Source organism: Sander vitreus, chromosome 16, assembly GCF_031162955.1.
Source record: "Sander vitreus isolate 19-12246 chromosome 16, sanVit1, whole genome shotgun sequence".
NCBI classification, from domain to species: domain Eukaryota; kingdom Metazoa; phylum Chordata; class Actinopteri; order Perciformes; family Percidae; genus Sander; species Sander vitreus.
The window spans coordinates 30,618,234-30,636,900 of NC_135870.1; the positions used below are offsets into that span (position 1 = coordinate 30,618,234).

At 43.1% G+C, this 18,667-nt stretch overlaps 1 protein-coding gene across 1 annotated transcript in view; it reads left to right on the top strand.

Moving 5' to 3' along the window:
• Positions 1 to 491: 491 nt before the first annotated feature.
• The window catches only part of slc12a2 (solute carrier family 12 member 2), a 75,713-nt gene continuing 57,537 nt past the window's right edge, over positions 492 to 18,667 (top strand). The window contains exon 1 of the mRNA XM_078272242.1: positions 492 to 1,538. Within this exon, the coding sequence (XP_078128368.1) occupies positions 954 to 1,538 (585 nt within the window). The 5' untranslated portion in view covers positions 492 to 953. The remainder of the gene's footprint in view (positions 1,539 to 18,667) is intronic.

Consider the following 18,667-nt stretch of genomic DNA (forward strand, 5'->3'; position numbering starts at 1 on the left):
AATTGAGAAAAGCTTAAAAGCATTTAACAGTATTGTACTGGTAACAGCTGTCTCCGAACTGTTTACAGAGGTTAGGTTACATGGAATGCTGTATGACCATGTGTGCACTGCAGTTTCTCAGACATATGTTAGAGTGTGCTCTGTTAGAGGCGATCATATGGGGCTTAGTCTCAGGCACAGGTGTGGGAAACCAAACTCGGTTTGGCCCTAAAAGGCCTTCTTGGTGACAATACACTACTACAAGGGAAGTGTTGATCCATCTGTCAGTAAAAACACCATGTTATTAACGGTTAGTCCCCACAGCCAGGAAGCTTCCAGACACACAGCACGTTGGTGCAGTTTCACCCCCCACCTCACCGTCTCTTCCCTCCACAGGAGCAGAACGTCACGCCTACTGTTTGGGAAATGTGATGTCTTCTCGCGACATTTCCCTCCGCCTGAAAAAAAGAGACGCGATCGATGACATCTCGCGATCCCACCCTTCAGTGATGCCGACTGCAGTGTGTGTATAATAGCAGCGAGGGCAGCAGCGGGAGTCTAGGAGAAGGTGCAGCAAGGTCGACAACAGCATCTTGCCCGGAACGACACAAAGACCGGAGGTGGACGGGATTTAGTCCAGTGGTCGAGCGAGTGAAAGTTACCGGGGATATTTTGGATGTACTGACGCGAAAGAAGAAGAGGAAGGAGAGTGGCCGAAAGTTTCCAGACTGTAGCCTAATGTTCTGAGGCAGCTAACGAGCTATCCTCCGCTACCAACGTTAACTCTATCGCTCTCCGCTCGTCTCGGAGCTGCAGGCAGAGCAGCGTGTTCTCCCTGAAATTAGGAAGGCAGTTGTCCGTTTGTCACGGGGCGGCTCCCGGGCTTCCACACTTCCTCCAGTTAGTTTGTGGGCCATAACGTGGTTCTTACCCACACTGTTTTCACGTACATTTGTTTTTTGTGTGTGTGTGCCATGTCAGCGACTTCCTCCACAACGTCTGCTCCGACAGAGAATGCCGCTCCGGAAAATGATTTTCTAGCTGCGGATGCTGGGCTGAGGCCGCCCGGTCCGACGCCCAGCCAGAGCCGATTCCAGGTGGACCTTGTTGCTGAGGCAGCGGGCGCCAATGAAGATAAGTCTCCTAGCTCTGACGCCTCCACCACTGTCCCATCCAGCGATAAGGCCACTCCTGTCGCTCCTCTAGAGGCTCTGAGTGCTGATCCAGGTGTCGGCGGAGAGGAAGCCAAAGGCAGGTTTCGGGTGGTGAATTTCGCGGATCCGAGCGCAGCGGTGAGCGCGGCCTCTCCAGAGGCGCCGCCGGCTGAGAGCCTGCAGAACGGGGACACTGTGATGAGCGAGACCAGCTTGCATTCGTCCACAGGGGGCCAGCATCACTATCACTATGACACCCACACCAACACCTATTACCTGAGGACTTTTGGCCATAACACCATCGATGCCGTGCCCAACATAGATTTTTATCGGCAGACATCAGCACCGCTGGGGGAGAAACTGATCAGACCCACCCTGTCGGAGCTGCACGACGAGTTGGACAAGGTAAGCCCCCACACCTGGTTGTGAGACAGGCATGACGCCGCGGTGGCTTTACCTCATAGTCGATGTCTTTTATAGCGGTTAATAAGTCTTGGTAATAACAATTATTGCACGGCGCCATGACTTCAAATGACGGTCAAATCAAGTGCTCACATCAATTAATCTTCAAATAGCCTACTACAGACATGCATGAGCATAGGTACTGTGTGTGTGTGTGTGTGTGTGCACACTTGTGCAGACAGAAACATCATGTGCGTTTCCCTCTAGGTCAGAGAGTCCCAGCCAGCCTGTAAGCTGCTCTGTTTCTCTGTAGCATTCACAGATTTCAGTGTCCAGACAGAAGCTATGGCTCAGAGTCGGAGGTTATCAAAATGACTGGCCCTGTCCCTTGGTTACATGTGCTCAGCTGATGCTTTTATGCTGCTTCGTCATTGTGTTTACTTTATGAACAATACACTTATTAAAGGTACACAGCAGTTTGAGCTGGTTGTAATTGGTCAGGTGATTCTCTTGTGAAAGGCACGCTCTGACCGAAAGCCAGGTTTTATTCTGTAGTGTTTAGTGACATCTCCATGTAACTAACTGTGCGTTAATGAGGTCCAGCTCCGATAGACCTGGCTCACGGTTAATCTCTAAGGTGTTGGATGGGTTGAGGTCAGGGCTCTGTGCAGGCCAAACCATTACTTTTATGGAGCTGGTTTTGTCTTCTCCAGACTGTGGCCACAAAGTTTGAACAACAGTGTTGTCTAAAATACCATAGTGTATGCTGGAGCATTGGGTTTTCACTAGTGGAACCTTATGGGGGCCTATGCCACGACAGCCCAGACCAGAAGTATAGTATATGGTATATGGCCTAGGTGTTGACACATCTGGGCCATATAGCATAAGTGGCTTCTTATGATTCTTCTTCCACCTGAAAGGCCTCAAATGAACTTCATATGTATTTAAAAAAAATGCAATTTAACATTTATTTTGGACCATTATTAGGGCTGGGCGATATGGAGAAAATCAAATATCACAATATTTTTGAGCAAATACCTCTATTGATACTGCAATGATATTGTAGTGTTGACTATTGGTGCTTTAACAAAATACTTACACAATGAGATTTTTGATAAATAATCATCAGTAATGTGGATATAACGAGTAAGTGGGTAAAGGCAAATAATAGAACAGTTACAACAGTCTGGTAAGTTCAGAAAAGTAGAAAATCACTTTACTGTAATGCAGCCTTTAAAACCAGGAAAAGACAACACTTACGCCATATTACGATATCCAAAATCTAAGACGATATCTTGTCTCATATCACAATATCGATATAATATGAATATATTGCCCAGCTCTAGTCATTATTACCATATGTGTCTAAAAAAAAAAAAAAAAAGTTGGGAAAGCTAGAGCAGATAATAAATAAAAAGTAAAAAAAACACAGAAAAAGCTTTAAGACAAAACTTTTTGAAGAAGTCCACTGGGGACCAAGTGCAGTCATTAGATCTGAGAAAAGTTATTAAGTTAGCTTTGATTTTACATTCAGGCTTAAGTGGTGCCAAAACAGCTTGGATGCTGCACCTAAGCCCTATAATTTTTAAAGATGGTCAACATTTCAAAAATATCTCTAAACATCTGTCAGGTGGTTCAGTGACTTTAGCTCAGTTTGGCATCGATGCGTTTCCATCATGTCGTATTAGCAAGTGATTATAAAGAGTAATTTCACCTGTTTATCTGACCCCAAGTCGCTTGCAATCGTCAAGGTTACATTTTGATAAAGTTCACAGTGGCTGTTGGCAGCAGCAGCCTGGCTAATACATCACACCCCTGATGAATTTGCACTGGTTACTCACTCTGGAAGAGAGAGCTCTGCACTGTAAACATCTAGGCTATGAATAGAAGACATTCATGAAATGCAGTCCGTCCGCTCAGCTCTGGGGCCCCAAGTGTCTTTTCTGAATAAGAAAAACAGTTCTTTGATGCAGTTCAAGCCAATTGTTATCATAGTTGGTAACAAAGCTGATTCAGAGGGGCATTGTAGAAGTAGCTGCTTGACTGTGTGTAGTACTTAAGTCTGATCTTTGTTTCAGAAGTTTCAAGAGAGCCTGGCTGATATTTTGGAGTTTAAGGCAGATACTGATTTAAAGGCGTGCAGCGGATCACGAAACTCAAGGTTCGTATCAGATCACGGTTTTGAGTCACCGTTCGGATACATTTTCAGATCAGCACATAAAAGTGGGGGGAAATATTTTTTCTAAATGCTTTCCATTTATTACTTAAATAACCTGGGGAGCGGAGTATGCTTTCCCGAAGGCAAAAAAGGACTTTCACCCCGGAAATGCGTGTTACTCAGGAGTGTTGTAATCCAAACCACCATCTTTTTCTAAACTTAACTAGTTGTTTTGGTGCCTAAACGTAGATCTCACTGCCGCATAACCTTCACTTTTTTCCACCTAAACTTAACCACCATGTCCACTGAAATGACCGGCGGCTCACGGTGCTCTGTACCCGGCTCAAAGCCCCCTATTCTCGGGTAACTCAACTACCAACTGCCGCTGATACGACGGAGCTCTCTAGCCGGCGTCACAGCTTTTCGAGTTCTTCCGCTCCTCCAGCCCCCATGCCCATGACCGTCTATCAACTGCTTTTAACATGCCCCGTTCACATGAACAGAAAATTGCGTTGCCTGTATCTTTTTGCGGCAAGCCTCCATACTTTAAGTAACCGCGACAGTAGACATTTATTTCACAATAATATCATGGTTAAACTTTGCAATTAATCCGCGGTTCAGATGCATTCCGAATCATGAGTGTTGATCCATACGGACCACGGATCAACTAGGGTCCGCTACACCACTACTGATTTTATATTTATTTTTTCTTAACAAACAAAAGAGACTTACATTTGGTTATTGGAGTGTAATCGAGCTATGTAGTGAGCAGGACATTTGACACTGTAGAATATACAGGAGGCTATTATCATATAACCACTAGTGTTTCTAAAATAATTGAAACCATGCCCAGCCCATGTTTATGTGTTAGGCTAATAGAGACAGAGGATGAGTCATCAGTTGGAATAATTTCGACTTTCAACTATCCCCAGAGGGCACTTGGTTTACAGCAAGGCAAACAATACATGAAAAGACATATATACATACAGTACAGATGGAGATGGGGGAGGTGTCCTGAATACCAGTGGGCTAGAAGGCCAACAGTAGTCACTAGTGACCGACTTTCACATTGTCTAGTGTACAAAGCATTGCAACAATACAGTGAAGACTGTCTCTGTGCAACTTCTGAAATTGTTGCATGTTCATCTGTCATGTTTATACCCTGCTAGAGTTTAGGTGCAGAATGACACCCTATATTGCAAAAGTTGTGTGCTGGTGTTGAGTAAGCACCTTTCATGTGCAGAATAAAGTCAAATGTAATCTGTATCAAACAGTGAGGATGAAGAAGCAGGAGGCAGGGTTCTGCTCATTCAGTTTGCTCACCTCTGGGGCTCGTAAATGCAAAAAGTCAGAGCAAACACAGTTGGTCAACGGGTCAACAGTCAGTCAGGATCAAAAACTGACACCCAAACCGGGTCTTTCCCTTTTTATAGGACCCGGCCCAACTGAACCTGGCTGCAGACTGCAAACATGTGTCACGGCAGGATCCACTGTAATGCCGTGACACATGTAAGACCCAAACCTAACTTTATTTTGAAAAAGCCCGGTAAAACTAAATCATCATTGAATCAAAATCAAATGTTCCTCTTTTCTGTGAAATAAGCATGTGACCCGTTTCAACTCCAGCCCTCAAAGAATTGGAATCGATAATCGAGTCAAGGGTTTTTAATTTGGCAGCACAAGTCGGGTTAAGTTGAGTAGAGTTCATTTGGGTCAGGTCTTGAAGACGCGGGTAGGGGCTGGGGTCTGAATAACGAGACATTGTCCTGTCCTCAACGTGAGCAGGATGCGTTTGTCCCCGATCACTGCCTCCGGTCAGTTATAGTAAATGAAAAATGGTGAAAAGCAATCTCCCTTCCTTGCTCCTTAATCTCTGTTCCCATATCTAGCCGCCGAGTAGTAAGTGATGAAAAGCTGGTCTCAAGGTTGGGAAAAGGCGTTGTGTTCCCTGATCAGAATATATTGGCTCTTCATGGCAAGTATGTCGTACAGTATCAGGAGTCGAGCCTGTTTCATCACCACTGAATTACTGCTGCTGGCAGATCTGCACCATCAACTGATAGCCAGCGCGATTTAATTAGCAGCTGTGGTGGGCTCACGTTCATAGAGGCAGCACTGTTTGGCTCCGTAGCTTTGGCGTCTGAAATGTGGGGCGTTTGTACTGGTCTGAAGGTCATGGTGACCGTGGTGTTTCCTCTCCAACAATTGGAGTCTGCACGCTTAGCTCGATATGTGGAATGGAAATTCCACTGTATCAATTGACTGTTAGCCAAGGGCTTTTTCACAGAAATCAATGAGCCATTCAGTGTCCCGTCAGGGGCGTTAAGAGACTGAGTGCCGCAGCTTTTCCCTGATAGCTGCTGAACGCTTAGCTTCTTCGTGTAACCTGATGGGGCCAGACATGGTGGGGATGGCGAGCCCCTGAGTAGAAGGTGGGATGAAACAGGCAGGAATGTCTGAGGATACATTTACATTTCTACGTTTTGGTTTAAAAAGGAATATCTTCTGCTACGTTTCCCCCTCTCGTTCCCCCCTGCTCTGTTGTTTCCCCCTCTCATTCCCCCTGCTCTGGTGTTTCCCTCTCTCATTCCCCCTGCTCTGGTGTTTCCCTCTCTCATTCCCCCTGCTCTGTTGTTTCCCTCTCTCATTCCCCCTGCTCTGGTGTTTCCCTCTCTCATTCCCCCTGCTCTGGTGTTTCCCTCTCTCATTCCCCCTGCTCTGGTGTTTCCCCCTCTCATTCCCCCTGCTCTGGTGTTTCCCTCTCTCATTCCCCCTGCTCTGGTGTTTCCCCCTCTCATTCCCCCCTGCTCTGGCGTTTCCCCCTCATCAGTCATATTTGTTCTCCTTGGCGAGTCCTCACAGCGCAGCTGTTGGATTCTGATGCGTGCTCTCTCCAACGATCGAGGGCAAGATGGAGCACTTGCACGGCAGCCCCAAAAAAAACAAAGGGCAGTCACATGGTCGCGAATAACACAGAAAAGGATTGTAAAAAATAAACATGCAATGCATACATTTATATAACTAACAGATTTTTTTATAACGTCCCAACTACTTACCAGTTGCTTGAACAGGTATGACAGTTTTTGGCATTTTAATCACTTTAATCCTCATTAATTAGTCATGTGTATTTTAAATCACCCATGACACTATAGGCTACTGTTTAATACTATGTTTTTCTAACTCTTTTAGTCCACTGACTTTGGGCTAGCCTGTATGATACCACATCTAAATGCTACTTTAATCTATGTAAACTGTCAGAGTTAAGTTCCTTATGCTGATAAGAGCCACAGGCTACACAACACTGTTTGATATGGCAGTGCTGCTGCGTTCATTCAACCTACCTAAAGCAGTAGCCCTTCTCCCATGCTCTCGCGTCATGCATCAACTACCATGTGGAGATGGGGAGGCATGCCTCAAACTTTTCACAGTTGCATCATGTAACTTGATGCACATATTTGTACATTAGCAGTAATGTAGCACAATATGGATGTGAAAGCAGTTATAATTAGCCTACGAGACAATAACATTTGTTTTGGTTAAAATGGACAAATAATCGTGATAATTAATCGTGATCTCAATACTGATCAAAATAATCGTGATTATCATTTTGGCCATAATCGTGCAGCCCTAGTGTAGGTCTATATTGACGAGTCAGAAGGGAAACGGTGACGGGGCAGATTTATTCAGGCTGGAGCGGCCAAGCATAAAGGCCTTGCTTAAATATTGATGCCTGCTCAGTGTTGCTCCAGTGTAGCAGCTCCACTGTGTCTAAAAAGCCAAAGCTGTAGCATGCCCTTTACTTTTTGAGTAATTTAGGTGACGTTTAGATTAGTACTAAGTAAACTCCCACCAGTTTAAAAGTGGCATCTCAGCCGTAACAATAAAAACACAATCTAAAATATTTCTTTGGTGTGTTACTGCCTGTGTACACATGGCACCAGTTCTGGTGCCAGTAGTTGCAGTTGGACTATTTTGCTGAACACAAGTGCATATACAATCCCAAATCTTTATTTACAAAATATTATACAAATCCAAATATCAATATGTTTTAGGAATAACTTTGAACAGAATCTAAAAAAGAACATCTAAAAGTGTGATTCAATCAATTTTTCAAAGAATTTAAGTAAGTCCCAGTATAAATGTAATAGCTCAATATTTTGAGAAATATGCTTATTCTCTTTTACGTTTCCCTTTAATTCACTGAAAATAATAGTCTGTATATTTGGGGGGGGAGAGAATCACCAGAGACCTCACCATACGATATCATCACGATACTTATGTCACGATACAATGTTATTGCAATTTCAAACATATTGCAATATTCTGTATATATATTGCAATTTATCACCTTTTTTCCAACTTCAAATGTTTCCAAATTTCAAATGATGTCCCCAAAAGGAAACTTTGTCAACATGTGTTTTATCTAAAAAGATACATTTCTCTGTCTGTTCGTCTCACTTCAATTGTATCGCTGCAAAATGGGATTGTCAAGCAGACAAACTGACCAACACACATATAATAATAGATCCATACTTGGGCGTCTGTGTATCGATACAGTATTGCCACAGAAAATGTCGCGATACTATGCTGTATGGATTTCCCCCCCACCCCTAGTGCTCAGCCAGTTGGAGCTGCATACATGCTGCTGTGTGATGCAGTGCAGAGAACAGCCCACTCACAATCTAAATGAGCCATTTAGCTTAACTGATGTTGATAGAGAGGGAGAATGACATGCAGCAAAGGGCCACAGGTTGGAGTCGACCCTGCAGCAGCTGCGCCGAGGACTAAGCCTCTGTATATGGGCGTGAGCTACCCAGGCACCCCGTTTAGTAGTAACCTGATATTATAGACGCACCTCCACTTTTTAACTGTTAACTGGATGTAGTCCTGAAAAGTTAATTGAATCAGATTTATTGGCCAATTATACTTGCATACACAAGGAATTTGACTTCGGTAGGTGTTATTGAGCATGATTTGCATTAGTTTTCACTCTGCGTTAGTTGTATAAAATATAATACATACAAGGCCTTGGAGTATTTAGTTGTAGTTCTCCGAAGTTTACTGCTGAACAACATGTCCTACCTTGTGAAATTATGATGTAAAAAGGAAACAAGGAAAATGAGCCAAACAAGGTGCCAGCTGCTCTGCTCCGAGTACAAACAGTGAGCTACAGCTGTTGGCTTTGCTGCTCTTTACGGGAGATGTTGGGAACTTGCACAATGGAACCGCTGTTTAAGCGTCGCACGTTCCTTTTTTTTTTTTTTTTAGCAAATCTCTCCCTCACCCTGTTTGGATCCTGCTCCACCTTCTCTTTGTTTGCTGCACAGATTGTACACAGAGACAGGAAGCAAAGGACACCCTGGGCTTCTGCTGTGGCCTTTGACAGGAGAGGGTTTCCTTTTGTCTCAGCATCAGCCATGGCTGATGGCCTTACAGCTGTTGTAACACACACACACACACACACACACACACACACACACACACACACACACACAGGCTTGTAAACCTCTGTGTGGGTGAGTGTGTGTGCCGAGGACCTGGCTTCCTTCTTATCCCTAGATCCAAGTGCGTCACATGGAGCCTAAAGTCAGAAATAGCACAGCCCCCCCCCCCCGAGACCATTTGTACCAGAACAGCAATTAAAGTGGGAGTTTTTTTCCCCCCCTAACCTTCCAATAAGGTGAAGTGCAGGCACAGTCCCACAGATTCAGTGTAGAGGAGCAGACCTTGGAATGATCCTTTTGTGTTTACGAGAGAGAGAGAGATTTTTTTTTTTTTTTTTTTTTTTTTTATAACTACAACTGAGTTCTCTATCTATAGAGTTTGGAGATAGTTATTGAGCCTGAGCTCAAACTATGCAGTGTTTTCCCTGGCTTTGTGGAAGACTTATGTGCGCGTCTTTGGCGGGGGGTTTAGGCATCCTTCCTCAAGAAAATGTTAATTTAAAAAAAATGCAATTTCCCTGTACACTTTGTGGATTTTTGCCTCTCTTTGTAGTCGGGTTGACTCTCTTTGTGGTAGTTGTGCATCTCTTTTTCACATAATTTTGGACCGTTATTATCACTACATCTGTGACTATAACATTGGAAAAGCTTGAGCACATAATAAATAAATATCACTCGAAAAGCTTGAAGACTAAACTTGCTAAAAAAGTCCACTGGGGACAAACTGCAATCATTAGATCTGAGAAAAGTCATTTAGTCATATTCATTTGGCTTAGGTGCTGCACCCAAGCCTTACAGTGGCAAGGAAAACCCTGCTATGTGATTGTGTTCATGTAACTTGATGGGGTTAGGAGCCTTGCTCAAGGGCACTGTAGCTCAGAATGGCCAGATAACGGCATTTAATGCTGCTGCTTCGGCGGCACCTGATAACCCTCTGTGATGAAAGAGGCTTAGCTGACTTGTGGGATGCAGCGTTTTTTGTGTCATGCTGAGAAATACTGAACATTTTTGTGTTGGCCTGAATGTCAGTGAACATGTCATCGCTGCAGCTTGAAGTGACTGGTGTCCCGTTCAGCCAGTATGTCCAGCGCTGTGTGGGCCAACCGTCAGTCAGCTTTAAATGTTTATTAGCCATGTCCTCTTTTAGAAATCTCTCAAACTGTGGGGGCACATTGAAATCAGTGACACACACACACACACACGCACACGCACACGCGCACACACACACACACACACACACACACTAGAGCTGGTAATACTCCTCTATAATACCATTTGAATTTCATTTGTTATTTTTAATATTCAAATGTCTGGGTTTTCCCTACCAAGCCGAATGAATGTAAAATCAATGTGAGCATCTAAACATAACTTAACGTTTCTCAGATTGAATGACTGTAGTTGGTCCCCAGTGGTCTTCTCTAGCAAGTTTTGTCTTTTAACCTTGGACAAAGACGGTCTTCTTTTTGAGTGTAATTTATTTATTCTCTGCTCTAGTTTTTCCAACATTTTAGACACAGATCTGGTGATAATAATGCTCCAAAATGATGTGCAATTGCATTTTGTTTTTATTTAGGAATGACCTCCTAAACTCCCCGCCAAATTCATGCACCTAAGTCTTCCACAAAGCTATGGAAAACACTGAATTATATTCAAATTAGGGCTGTCAGCATTAACGCGTTAATCGCGATTAAGGGTCGAGCATAATGCGTTCATTTTTTTTAATCGTATTAATCGCATGCCGCCATTTATTAATTTATTTTCACCTCACTCAGCTTTGCATCGTGCCTAACAGGATACTATTTTTGCCGTACTTCCTTCTAACACATCCTGCTGCTGCAGGAATAGCAACGCGGATTTCAGCGCCTCATTCTGGTGCCACTGATATGTCTGCTCTTCTCTCTGATGCTCTGAAACAGACGTTACAGGAAACACAAACATCGCTGCACATGACGCTAGTTAACACTATACTCAACAGCAGCTAACGTTAGCCTACCGCTAGCTAGTAGCTGGATTAAACACGGTTACAATTCTGACAGCTAACGCTGAACGGTGTAAAGTGTAATATTTAATGCTCACAATTAGCCTATTATTAATGTTTCCTCCACTACTCGGGCTTTCAATGTCACTCCAAGCATGTGATTGCTGTTCCAACATTCCAAACGCACACACAACCATATCAAATAACCACATAATCCATTTTATTTCTATGCACACAACATTCCCTCCTGGGGTCTCTGACCTTCATATTCCCATTTCCTGTTTCCTGCAGCGCTCAGCACCGCACGACAGATCGACTGGCCGATCAGCGCACTGCTAAGCTCAGCACTTCACAAAGCACATGCACTATTTCTACTTGGGGCTCAGTCACAGTATGAGGGATGAATGTTGACATCACTGTCTCACATGATACCACCCCTGTAGAGTGGCATAACAAACTGGCTGTGGCTGCTATGAATGGGCAGGACTGTGATACTGGAGGAAAAACAAAGACATGCATACAACAAAAAACCACGGTCCGAACAACTTTCTGGAACAAACGGTGAACTTTGGACATTAAAGTGTGTGTTAGAAGTTGAGTTTCCTGACCTCCTGATCAAGCAGTCATGCTGGAAGTGGCAGAAGCCTGCCGTCGTCCCTTATTCTTTGATCACAAAGTTTCTGATTTCAAGCCCAATCATTTTCCACTTTTAAACTGTATTTTATTAAGGGAAAGTATCCTGCTTGTATTTAGACATCACTTGGTTTATTTTCTTCAATGGATTCCTTTAGTTTAAGTTAGCCTGCCCTCAACAGGAAATGAGTGCTGCCTCATAGTCGCCTCATTCACCTGCTAACAGGGTCTTAATGATTCACCTTGGACAGAGGACACTTGGACAATATGAGCTTTTGTCCGTATACAGCCCATAACTTTCCTGTCTGCAGAGCGGCCATGTGCACGATGTTAGAAGGAACAAGTCAAAGATGTTTGGAGGTCAGTTTGATGAAACAGCGGTCGCCTCTCCCTCTGCTTATTTAAGCCAGGAAGGAAGCTTAAGTCAGCTTCCTGTGAGTGCGTCTTTAGCATCATGGAAAATTGGCAGACATCCTTTTATTTATACATGTTTACAGGCTGCCACATGTGTGCTCATGTGAACGCATGCGAGCCGCATGGCAGGATGTGCCCACGATCCGCTCAATTTCCATTCAATTACAAAATGAAGTCGTTCTTGGTGGCCCACTTCTATAAACTTCTGCAAAGCACATGTGATGGAAAGTCAGAAGTGAATAACATTAGGATTGGGCATTGCAAACCGGTTCCAACTTGGAATCGTTTAAAAAAAATTACCATTCCAATGAAATCCATTTTTTATTGGAATCGTTTGCAAAATTTGGTTTTGAATCTGATCATCGATTCCAAATTTAACACGCGCAAGTGTTGGTTTCCGTAGCGACCACTGTACTTCCAGGTGCTTGTTGTGTTGCAGCCATGGAGCTCAGTAAGCAGAACTCTAAAGTCTGGCTGAAAAAGCCCAGTAAAACTGTTAATCACCATTAAATCAAATGTTCCTCTTATCTGTGAAATAAGCATGTGACCCGTTCCAACTCCAGGCCTCAAAGAACCAGAATCAAAAGGAAGAATCAGAGATGTTAAAATCTAAACGATGCCCAACCCTAAATAACATATTGATTTACAGTGGTGCTCATAAGTTTTGGCAACCCTCCTGCAGTAACTTTGAGGACCTAGGGGTGGCAGATCCCCTGTTGTTCCCCTCTCCATCCGAGTCCATTCACAGGTGCCGTCACCTGGCTGAGCCACAAAGCTGCTCAGTGTTTGCAGGCGCCTCACTCCTCACCTCTTTCACACTCCTGCCAGAGTCTGAGAGTAATTCGACACAATTCCAAAACAGAAAGCTTTGCAGCGTCAGACCAGGCCGTTTCTGTTCCATCAACACGCCTGAGCAGGGGGGGCAGCAGGGAATCCAACTCTGGGAGAGTTTCAGTGCAGTAAAAGAATAATGAACCGAGTGGTGGGAGGTTTTCCCCAAACAATGGGGAGATGTGTAAGACCGAGGACATCTGATCGCTCCTCTCGGCCCTGGACGGAGTCACGCAGGGAGGCCATGAAACGGGGATCTGAGACTCCATCAGCATCAGCCTGGCTCCAAAGATGCTTACCCCTGTCATGTTATCTAATGCAGGGACCACCTGAGTTGCGTATTAAACTGGGCCTACAATAACGTGTAGGGCAGCCTAAAGCCTTTTTACATACCTTTTTTTTTTAATTTTTTTTTTTTTTTTGGTGCATGCAATACTAAGCTATTAAAATAATAATTAATGACATATCCATATATTTATGCATACCGTTTAAATGTTGCAAGCTTAACTATATCTGAAGCCTGTCATAAATGTATACATTTAAAAACATCACAAATGGGCTGATTTATCTTTGCTAATAATATGTTGGACTCATGTTTATGTATATTTTCAGACATTACGTTATGGAAAAAAGAATAAACAATAACTTGGGGGGGGGGGGGAGGGGGCTCAGTAGTAACTCTGAGGACCCCAGGCCCCTAAGGGTCCCGGACCCCCTGTTGAAGATCTCTGATGTTATGCGTATATCTTAATAAAGCTTAACAGAAACTTAAACAATTACTTAAATTGTTGACTTATTTTTAAGACTTGATATTGAGGAGGTCAGTCTTGCAGCCTGTTCCTATTTTTAAGTGCTCTTTCCATTTCCATGTCATCAGAAACCTTGGCAATTGAAATGACCAGTTAATAATCATAATATACGACCATTTACAGTCTGATCTGATGTCAGTGATGGAGCTGCAAAGATGAATGGATCACTGGATTAGTTGTCAACTATTAAATTAATCGCCAACTATTTTGATAATTATTTGGTTTGTCATATTTTATAACTAAACTTAAAACGTATGTGATTTGCAGCCTTTCTTTTCTTGTTAAATGTGAATGTGTTGTAGTTTCTTCTCTCCTCTGGGACAGTAAACTGAATATCTTTGAGTTGTGGACTAAACAAGACATTTGAGGACGTCATCTTGGACTTGGGGAAACACTGATCCACATTTTTCACCATTTTAGAGACCAAACAAATGATCCATTCATCCAGAAAGTAATCCACACCTTAAAGGACTATGACAATAGATGTCTGTTGCAGCCCTAGTCAGTGAGTATCCCAACTCCTGGCTTTAAATGATTCCCTCAGCTGAGTTACCTTCAGCATGGGGCTTTGAATTCAGTGCTCAGTCTTACACAAGCCAACATAATCCTGGGCCTGTACTGCTGTCTGACTTTTTTGTGATGTGGTTCAGAGGGAAACTCTTAGTTCCAGGCTTGCTGACACAACAGAAGCTTATTTGTTTTTTGATTAGGCGTGTTGTGTCAGTCCTGATAATTTATAAATAATAATTTGTGTGTAGCCATGCTCTGTCCTTCCTGGCTATCTTGTTGTCACGTCACACATTTGTAGAAGGTCTTAAAGTTTTTTTTAAAACCTCGCTTGACTTTGAGACTGTCTTTGTCCAAGGTTAAAGTTTGATAAATCTAAGTGCATCGTGTTTTTGTTTTTTTTGTAGTGCTGCCGTGCGAGTCATGCTACAGTTTGCACTGGCGTGCTAAGCTCTCGATGCTTTGTCGTCGTCGTGCAAAGCCAGCCTTTGTGTTGCTTCAGCCATGTAGATAATGTTCACTAACTCGTTCTGTGCTGTGCGTTCAGCAGTGAACCCCCTCAGCCACACCAGATACACTTATTGAGTGTAAGTCTGAATGTGTGCTTGGTACTTGTGAGCGGGCCACACTGTGGAAGACTTTAGGACTGACTTCAACCTGTTCCTAACATATGGCCTCAACAGCAAACTGTCCTAACGCACAGTATCCTTCTCCTTTAGCTTTCACTGACGTTACTGAAAGGGTTTGAGTCTTCCGCAGTGATTCTGTGGCTCCCACCTGCTTCCTAAGAAGATGGTGTTTTCTATAATGTTCTGTAGTGATTTTAATCCATTTAGTGTGGAGCCGCTGTGGCAGGAAGATTTGAACATCCTCTCTTTAAAGGACATATTATACTGTTCTACCAGAACATGTTTACATGCTTTAATGTTAAAAAACAACTTTTTATTCTTCTCTGCTGCTGTTGTGTTCCCCCTCTGTCTGACATGCTCTGTTGGAGTGCCTGTCTCTTTAAAAAGCCCAGTCTGCTCTGATTGGTCAGTGTTTCCGGATCTCCGTAGTCTCCACGTCTGAGCCTCTGTACAGTCCGGAGACTGACTGTAACAGAGCATATAGCCAGACTTTCTACTGTGCCCAAGATTACGGCTTTCCCTGGCGTTCGCATGTAGCTACATGTAGTTAGTAATGGATTGTAATGGAATATAGCAGCACTTTTCTACCGTCAGAAACTACAGATCAAAGCTTGTGAACCAAATATTATACGACCAGGCTTGTTCCAGCAGGAATGTGATCCGAAGCATGTACAGTGGGGAGAACAAGTATTTGATACACTGCCGATTTTGCAGGTTTTCCCACTTACAAAGCATGTAGAAGTCTGTAATTTTTATCATAGGTACTCTTCAACTGTGAGTGACGGAATCTAAAACAAAAATCCAGAAAATCACATTGTATGATTTTTAAGTAATTTGCATTTTATTGCATGACATACGTATTTGATACATCAGAAAAGCAGAACTTAATATTTGGTACAGAAACCTTTGCTTACAATTACAGAGATCATACGTTTCCTGTAGTTCTTGACCAGGTTTGCACACACTGCAGCAGGGATTTTGGCCCACTCCTCCATACAGACCTTCTCTAGATCCTGTCGCTGGGCAATACAGACTTTCAGCTCCCTCCACAGATTTTCTATTGGGTTCAGGTCTTGAGACTGGCTAGGCCACTCCAGGACCTTGAGATGCTTCTTATGGAGCCACTCCTTAGTTGCCCTGGCTGTGTGTTTCGGGTCGTTGTCATGCTGGAAGACCCAGCCACGACTCATCTTCAATGCTTTTGCTGAGGGAAGGAGGTTGTTGGCCAAGATCTCGCGATACATGGCCCCATCCATCCTCCCCTCAATACGGTGCAGTCGTCCTGTCTCCTTTGCAGAAAAGCTTCCCCAAAGAATGATGTTTCCACCTCCATGCTTGACGGTTGAGATGGTGTTCTTGGGGTTGTACTCATCCTTCTATTTCCTCCAAACACGGCGAGTGGAGTTTAGACCAAAAAGCTCTATTTTTGTCTCATCAGACCACATGACCTGCTCCCATTCCTCCTCTGGATCATCCAGATGGTCAATGGCAAATTTCAGATGGGCCTGGACATGCGCTGGCTTGAGCAAGGGGACCTTGGTGCGCTGCAGGATTTTAATCCATGACGGCGTCGTGTATTACTAATGGTTTTCTTTGAGACTGTGGTCCCAGCTCTCTTCAGGTCATTGACCAGGTCCTGCCGTGTAGTTCTGGGCTGATCCCTCACCTTCCTCATGATCATTGATGCCCCACGAGGTGAGATCTTGCATGGAGCCCCAGACCGAGGGAGATTGACCGTCATCTTGAACTTCTTCCATTTTCTAATAATTGCGCCAACAGTTGTTGCCTTCTCACCAAGCTGCTTGCCTATTGTCCTGTAGCCCATCCCAGCCTTGTGCAGGTCTACAATTTTATCCATGATGTCCTTACACAGCTCTCTGGTCTTGGCCATTGTGGAGAGGTTGGAGTCTGTTTAATTTAGTGTGTGGACAGGTGTCTTTTATACAGGTAACAAGTTCAAACAGGTGCAGTTAATACAGGTAATGAGTGGAGAACAGGACCTTTTGACCGGTAGTGTATATAATAAAAAAACTAAAATAAATAAATCTTTTGTTTTTTTATTTTATACACTGGTCAATGTGTATATATGGATTTCACATTAGAAATTTTATATATATAATGTGAAATCCATTGTAAACCTAGCGATTCGGTGCTTAAATAATAAAAAATAAAGGTGATTTATTTCCATATCAGTTGTTTTGTCAAAGCCGAGGGAGCCACTGGAGAAGGGCTAAAGAGCCACATGGGGCTCCAGAGCCGCAGGTTGCTGACCCCTGTACTAGAGGCATTCTGTCTGGAATGCTTCAGCATTGATTAAACTCCTTAAATGTAAATCAGAGGGTTCTGTGAGCAGAGTTTTCTCAGTTAAATAATGGTGGATACCTAAGCCTGAAGCGTAGATGTCTGTTTAATTACAAACTCTCAAATAGTTCTTTGTGCCATTCGAAAATGGCTGCAGACGCCACTATGTAGACCAAACTGTACAGGGCTTATCATCAGTGGATTGCAAAAACAAAGAAACTTCAGTTTGTGATTTGATACTGCTGGCTGCAGTCTGTGTCCTAACTCTTCTAAGAAGAAACCCTGCGATGACAGCTTTTTATCTTTGCAGCGTTCCAGCTCTGCCCATGGTGTTTCTGTTGCAAATGAACCCAATGGACACAGTTTGTCAAAACACTTTATTGTTTTTGACAGATTTGTGGACAGTCTACTGAACATGCACATGATGCAGAGAAGCTGTTGTTTTTCACATTCCTGAGCTTTAACTTCATTAGTGTCACAAAGATAAATGAGTCGAAGCAAACAGGCCTCATACAGGTGTTAATGCATTCTTTCAATCATCAGTAGAAGATAACCAGATAATCTACCAGAACAGTACTCACAGTACTGTTGGTCTCCATCAGAGATGACCTGAAGAAACAGGCTGACGGTGTCCCTGGTGCCACACGAGCACAGCCGACCTTTAGTTTTTAGCATTGCATAATGACATCAGCAGCATGACCTGAAGAATGTGTCCCTTTGCCCAGCTGTTTCAATCATCTGTGCCAGAAGCAGATTTAAAGGGGCTGTAATCACCATTTAGAACATTAAAATAGCAGCACACAAATATCTGCTGTGTGAAGATAAAGTGGAGTGATGAATAGAGCTGCAACAATTCCAAATGTTGCTGTACGATTCATTGTCTCAGAAATAATTGCCATTAACAATATTTGTCTCCTTTAGTCAAATTTTAAAAATATGTATTTATGCATTACTTTTTTAAACAAATGAAAGTTTTGAATGAATCCCAGGATACATCTTTTAGTTATATATCACTGTCATGTGACCCAAATAATATAATACAAATACACAGCCTTTAAAGTAAACCACACCTCTTTATTATCATAAAACTTTTTTTTTTTTTTAACTGTACCCCCCTCCCTCCCCACACACACCCTTGTCATTTTTGTTTCTATGAACATGTATAGGCTCAGGTGCCAAAAAATAACTGAAATATATAGACTAACCAATTATCACTTATATAATTATAACTTGTCATATCTAAACAAAATCAACAATTACCAGTCATACACCTTAAGACCATGTTAGCAATTCATTGCTGTTAAACAAAGAAACCGTGATTATTATTTAATAATTGTTACAGGCCTAGTGATGAATGGAGTCCCACTGTCTGTCTCTGGAGTCGCCTCTCCGTCAGCTCCACAAAATGTATGCTGAATTGTCCATTTT